The sequence below is a fragment of the Palaemon carinicauda genome, chromosome 31, assembly GCF_036898095.1.
Source record: "Palaemon carinicauda isolate YSFRI2023 chromosome 31, ASM3689809v2, whole genome shotgun sequence".
NCBI classification, from domain to species: Eukaryota; Metazoa; Arthropoda; class Malacostraca; order Decapoda; family Palaemonidae; genus Palaemon; species Palaemon carinicauda.
The window spans coordinates 26,553,868-26,561,367 of record NC_090755.1 but is presented as its reverse complement, the minus strand read 5'-3'; the positions used below and the strand labels follow the sequence as shown (position 1 = coordinate 26,561,367).

Genomic DNA, 7,500 nt, shown 5'->3' with positions numbered 1-7,500 from the left:
TAAAAAGAGTTGAGGATAGTATGCCCCCCCTGGGGTATATACCCCACTTTTTATATCTATTGTGTCACCCAGTTTCCCATCTCTGCTACGGATTCAGACAGTTCTGTCTTTTATGTAGCTTGAGAGGAGTTTTTCCATTATTATTGGTAGTTTAAGTTGGAGTATTTTATATTATAGGCCGTCATGCCATACTTTATCAAATGCCTAGGAGATATCCCTGCAGATTATATTGCTTTGGCGTTTTTTATTTAATTGGTTAATGGCTATAGTTTCATAAATTGTCATAAGGGCAGTTGGAGTACTTCTCCCTGTCCTGAAACCATATTGATGTTTGTATAATTTATTGTTACTTTCTAGGAATCTCCTTAGTCTTGTGTTTATGAATTTTTCAAACACTTCCCGGCACTTCAGTAGTGTAATTGGTCATCTGTTTGCTGGCTGTTTTGGATCTTTTCCTGGTTTGGGAGGAAGTAGGAGAACTCCTTTTTTGTTTGGTTTTGCGTAGTATCCCATTGAGAGTGCAAGATTATAATATTTTGTTAGGATTAGCTGATTCATACCGCTTTTACCTGGTGCTTTGTGTTTAAATTATTTTACTGCTTTCAGTATCTCATGTTTTTAATGTCAGGTAATTGTTTTCATCCAGTCTTTGCAGATCTGGAATTTGATAGAGGTTTATTCTTTCCATATTTTCTTGTAGGAAGTTGAGGACTTCTGTTTCTGTGTCTCTATCTAATGCGGTCTTCCATATCTTCCATTCTATCACCATTACTGTTGATTAAGTATGGTATTTCTATTTTTGATTTTCCCAGTAATCTTTGTAGTTTTTCCAAGAATTTCTCTGGGTCTTTGTATATTTGTCCCAGTTTTATTATCGAGTTGTTCCATTTTTCTCTGTTTAATCTATTGGATTCTTCAATTATTTCATTTTAGATATGTCTTATTAAGTTGTATGTTACCCTTATCTATCTATGAGTGTTTGTTTGCAGGTAATTTAATTGCTGAATGAGTAGTTTTCATTGTTTCTGAGATGTCAGACATCAGTTTGTTTGTTGCCGTGTTTATGGTGTTTTCTGTTGTTTCAATGTTGTTTAGGTCTATTTCTTGCTCCTGTGTGGTCATTTTCCTTGTTATTGTATCTTTAAAGATTTCCAAATTAGTCTTCTTGATGTTGCGCCTGTCTTTTATTTCTTTGACTATTGGTTTGGTTGAGAGTTTGATTATAAGTGGAATATGATCAGATGTTGTAATTGGTCCTGGTGGTGTGTTGTAGTTTAGGTGTGCTCTATTGTTTTGTAGTATTATGTCAGGTCTGCTGCCGTATTGTTTATCTAGTTTGTTTGCCATTGTGTTGAACATTGGGCCCTTATGAATTAGAAGATTATTGTTTATGTGTTGATTTAGTGCATTTCCCATTGTATTTGTGTCTGGATGACTTATAAAAGGGTGTCTTGCATTTAGATATCCTATATGTATGTAAAAATGTTGCTGTGCATAAGTGGAGAACTGTCTGTGTTTGGGAGGAATGGTCTTCTGGGTGGTTGATACTAATATTTATTGAGCCTTTCGTGGTTTGTATCTGTACTGTTAGCATGTCTGAATTATAAGTGAAGTGTCTATTAGCTTGTGTTTGATGGAGGTTTTAATTGCAATGGTTACACCTGTGTTTCTTTCGTTTTGTGCATTCTTTCTGTAGATATTATAGTTATAAATTTTTATTTGCTCCTCGTTTAAAGTGGTTTGGTTTTTAGTGTTTGAATGTATGATTTGGCACCCCATTGTGGTTACAAACGTGTATACATTAGTTTTTGGTACTTATCTGTTTTATTGTGTGAATACATGAGTTAGGAATTGTGTAATAACGTGTGCGTGCATCGATTCATGTTTTTTTACGTAGTGATTCTATCTTATTTCGCTTCCTCTTGTTTTTGAATTTTTTATAATTCTAATGTTATTACTGTTCTTAAAAAAATCTATTTTAATTGTTTATTATTTTTCTTGTAGTTAATTACTTCCTTGTTTCCTTTCCTCACTGGGCTATTTTTTCTTGTTGGAGCCTTTGGGTTCATAGAAGCGTGCTTTACAACTGAGGTTGTAACTTAGCTAATAATAATAATAATAATAATAATAATAATAATAATAAAGATGATAATAATGATAATAATGATAATAATAATAATAATAATAATAATAATAATAATAATAACAATTACAATAACAATAACAATAACAATAATAATAATAATAACAAAAAATAATGATAATAATAATAATGATAATAATAATAATAATAATAATAATAATAACAATAACAATAACAATAACAATGACAATAACAATAACAATAGCAAAAATAATGATAATAATAATAATAATAAATTTAGTGTGTTCATGACTCTGAATCTTTGTGATAATGTGTGCGTGTAACTGAGTGGTTACTTGAGATAATATTTGGAGTTTTAATCGATTTTCCTGTGTTAAAGTTCTCTAAGTCATTACAGTTTTGACGTATATAGGAAGAATATATAACAAATTACTATTACTCTCAGTATGCATTTTGTGTACTGTATACACATACATGTAAATAAGAAAAATATGAACAGCAAATTAATATGAATGATTTCATCTAAATAAAGAGATAATAATAAAAATTTTACGTTATATTTCCTTAACTTTACATTGATTGTTCCACGCAAGAGAGATTCTTTCAGATATTAGCCAAACAAATTCAGTTTACTTTGAAATATCTTGATAAAACAGCAGTTCCTTTGAACTTCTCGTGGGTGGAATCTCAAAGTAATCATCTTAAAGTGAAGAAACATATAAATCTTTTCTACTTCTTCAGGCAGATCCTGTGAAAGTTGGTGTCTACGACGAAGCCTTCTGCCCCGCCTGCAGGAACTTCGTTGAAACCCAACTCGGTCCTACGTATGATCAGTTGAAGGATATCATGGACGTACATTTGAATGCTTATGGATGGGCTCGGGTAAGATGCTCGGTCTTCACACACACACATATATATATATATATATATATATATATATATATATATATATATATATATATATATATATATATATGTGTGTGTGTGTACTCGAGGGCATAGTTGTTCTCATAAGCAATTTTCATCATAAGCTAAAGCACTTGTGACATCAATTACTTTAGAACAACACTTCTTTTTTTTTGTATTTTTTCTTGTCTTCGGGGATAGAGTTTTGGAGAAAAAGACGGAATTTGTTACAGTGCTCCATCTATTCAAATTTTCCCTTGAGCTGTTTCAGCTAATAACTAGTGGCTTTCATCAGGCCATCTCTGCAAAGATATTATCCTTACATAATAGCAATGAATTATAAAAGGATAATGATATCTTTGTAGAGATGTCTGATAAAAGCTATTACTTGTTGGCTGAAACTACACAAGGCAAAAGTGTTATTATTAGAGCAATGCAGTAAAAAAATCTCGTCTTATCCATCAAAATTATATTCCTGAAGTCAAGAGAAGGTACAGAAAACTAGAATAGTATTGCCTTAAAATAACTGATTCCACTTATGTTTTGACATTTAACGAAAATTATATATGTATATTTAGATAAATATGCATGTATATATGGTATGTGCTTGTATGTGTAAACCTATAGACTTTATGTGATCTATCTTTCTGTATAAGAGAGATTCATCAACTCTTTTTATCATCTCCTAGGACTGGCCTGATGGCGAAGGCTACATCTTCGACTGCCAACATGGTCCCGAAGAATGTGATGGAAACCAAATCTTGGGCTGCGCTGACAAATACGTCACCGACCCGGACCTCCAAGTAGCATTCTTCACCTGCTTCATGTCACAGAGTTACAGGGTTAAAAGACCATGGGATGATGGAGAGAAGGTGAGATTTCAGGATTATACCATACCTACCGTGAACACGTGTTTTTCATGTAGCATGTTGTACGAAAATAGACACATGTGGTTTTTCCCTTTACCTATTTATCGCGAATGAAACATACAAAGGTAATCAAGAATTAGACAAATTTGTTTGGTTATATATAAAAGAATTTCACATCTTCATTTCCACAAGAGAGTTGGGGTCAATTTTGGTCGGATACACGCCCACTAGGAAAGTCACACACCTAAACTGCATGTGCATATATTCACACACACGTCCCATGTCGACGGATAATGAGACATCGGAACATGGCTTTTTTTTTTTTCAGTTTATTACCAAAGGTTCATGAATACACTTTACACACCCAGGTGCTCTTTAGACGAGTACCTTATTGATCTTGTGAGCTATTGAGCGGTACTGCCACTCCTTCTGAGCAAGTCATTACAATGTTGCTCTGTCAATATGCTGAAACTGTCAGATTTTTGAGAATCTCCTCTGTGATGGAAATATAACCTCGCAAAACAGCTTGAGACACGTAACCTATCAGAGCTAAGACACATCACCTATAACAGAGTTCAGTGATTGCGCACAACAATTTATCACAGTCATAATACTCTTAAAAAGGTCACTGGTTTCTGTATAAAACATTTATTTACTTATTTTTCCTACAAGGCTTAGGACACATATATATTTTGTTTATATGTTTGTATGTTAGTATGTATGTACACACACATGCATATATATATATATATATATATATATATATATATATATATACATATATATATATATATATATACTGTATATATATACACATATATACAGTGTATCCCATCTATATACATATACTTTGGTTCGACATACGTCACCTCCAATTTTACAAAAACGAAATCCTCAATGTTCCTTTTAACCTGACCTCATGTTCATCTCTACGTCATACAATAACTATGAAGAAGTGCACTGTAGATAGAAGCTCATTAATGTAGTTATCAGTACATGCATAGGAAACGTAGAAGTCAATTAATAGGGCAAAACTCCGACCTACATAAAAAAAAAATCGACTTACGTCGGGAATCTTGAAACCTATTAATGGCTTAGTCTCTCTCCTAAGCTATTTCCATTAAAATGGACGTACTGGTACGTTTCACAAAACTCATCCCTTCACCCCCAAGGACGTACCGGTACGTCCTCGCAAAAAACTGTTCTTTACAATTTTTTGCATATTTTTGATAACTTTATGAGAAACTTCAGGCATTTTCCAAAATAATAAGACCAACCTGACCTCCCTATGACAATAATTAAGGCTCTTAGAGCAATTTTAAAAAAAATATATATTGCAAAATGTGGTTGAAAAAAAAATGCCTGGGGGTTAAAGGTTGGAAAGTTCCAAATAGCATTGGGGGTAAAAGGGTTAAATGCTAAAGTACTAATGGTATCAACTATTCTAAGACAAGGCTTTTCTAGTTTTCTGTATTTTTCATTGTCTTCATGGATAGAGTTTTGAGGGAAAAGACAGGATTTGTTACTGTGCTACTCCATTTATTCAACTCTATCTGACAGCTCTTTCAGCCAATAACTAATTGCTATTGTCTGAACATCTCTGTAAAGAAATTACCAACCTTATGATATTGCAGTGCATTCCTAAAAACCAAAAATGGAATAAATTTTGAAAACTTAAAAATACAACGTATATGAAAATTTTAAGATAATTTAAACGATCTTGTGAAAATACTACTGAAGTTATCCGATTTCCAAATTATGCTTCGAAATTTGAGATTTTTCTCCAACTCAAGTCATTGGAATTCCAACGTAAATTTTGAAGCTTAATGGAAGATCCAGATGTCTTTAGTAGTATAATTACAAAAAAAAAAAAAATTCTGTGCAAAATATCTTCATATTTCGCACATGTTGTCTTTTGTTATTTTCAGATTTTTTTTAAATTTTCGTTTGTAATTTTTGCACTGATGTTGTATAGATTCCCTGATGAAAGTCCCCAAAACAGCTGAAACACTAGAAAATTTATTTTCTTCCTTCAGGAGCTTTAGGCTTTAATAAAAATTACACACACACACACACACACACACACACACACACATATATATATATATATATATATATATATATATATATATATATATATATATATATATGCGTGTATCTGTATATTACATATAATATCTATGTTACATTTTTAAAAATTGTTCAGTCTCTATAGAGCTGATGATGGTTTCCCTTGTGGTTGTTTATATTTTACTAACCAGAATTCTGTCGCGGTCCATTATTGGTCGCCTGAATATTATACCAAAAGTTCCCAAAAGTGTTTCGAAGTTCTACCACATAGATCCCTGACCCTGACCTTGACCTTGACCTTGACCTTGACCTTAACCTTGACCTGAGGGATTAGAATATTTCAGAGAGCCAAGACTATTATCATCAGTGGTAGGAATTTCCATGAATGAAAGCCACAAACTAACGTACACACGCAAAGGAAAGTATTCTCTTCAGAGATATGCAGTTAAAGAACTATATCTCAAGTTTCTAAATTTGTTTTTGGGTCTTTGAGACTAACAATGTCCGACTCTGTTCCTTCAAGTGTGCCGGTGAACTTGGCCTGGACTGGGAGACCATCAAAACCTGCGCTTCATCCGTCGAGGGTCAAATACTCCACCATGAAGCCGGAGTGGAATTTAACTCGTTGGACCCAATGCCCATTGGAGTTCCTCATATCACCATCAATGGCGTAAGTGAAGTTTCTTATTATCAGATAAAGACATATAGTGTGGAAAGACTACTTAAGATAGAATAGATAAGAATTAAAATTAAAGGAATCTTTAATCTATCAATTCTTGATATTTTTCTTTCTTTCATCTACATAAGATGTTACAATGTGACAGCATAAATCTTTGACTAAGTTAGATGTTAGAGTAAATGTACAATTTAAGTTAGTTGAAGTTGTTCTATGGTTAGATTAGAAAACTTAATTTTCTATCAATGTGCATTATGCATTAAAGTTCCACATAATACAATATTGCTGCTTTAATCACTTGCGAGAGTAACTTTAAGTTTTCCTTTTCTTTTCCCATTATCATCACTAAAAGCAAAGATGTAATTCCATTTTAAATAGCAGAATTCTACTACCCCAATGACTTTAACAAAGGAAGTACCCCATTGTAGGAAGGAAATAGAGAAGTAACGAATACACTATAAATTAAACTTGATAGATAAGTAATAATAGTTATATAAACAATGATACGAGACTTATGTCAACATGTTCAACGGAATGGGATTTGAATTTCTAAGTTCTACTAATTCAACTGCCAGGTTAAGAGAGTTATTCCACCATCTCGTTGTACCATTTGGAAAACCTTCTAGAATACCGTGTGGTATAGAATATTATGGTGGAGAAGGCAAGTGTGAGAATTGACCGCATGCCTAATACTATGTACAAGATGGTACAGTCTGTAAAAATCTGAATGCAAATGGTAGTCAGAATTTTGGAAAATCTTCTGCAATATACACTGATTAATGGTGCCAGATGAGGAATAATGAATTTAATAGACTAAGTCCAACACACTAAGATGGGTGTCAGCAGATTAAGACTAGACAATAGATCAATATTCA

At 32.8% G+C, this 7,500-nt stretch overlaps 1 protein-coding gene across 1 annotated transcript in view; it reads left to right on the top strand.

Moving 5' to 3' along the window:
* Positions 1 to 7,500, top strand: part of LOC137624366 (gamma-interferon-inducible lysosomal thiol reductase-like) — an 11,119-nt gene that overhangs the window by 2,506 nt on the left and 1,113 nt on the right. The window contains exons 3-5 of the mRNA XM_068355071.1: positions 2,846 to 2,986; positions 3,700 to 3,882; positions 6,473 to 6,619. Coding sequence (XP_068211172.1) covers positions 2,846 to 2,986; positions 3,700 to 3,882; positions 6,473 to 6,619 — 471 coding nt within the window. The remainder of the gene's footprint in view (positions 1 to 2,845; positions 2,987 to 3,699; positions 3,883 to 6,472; positions 6,620 to 7,500) is intronic.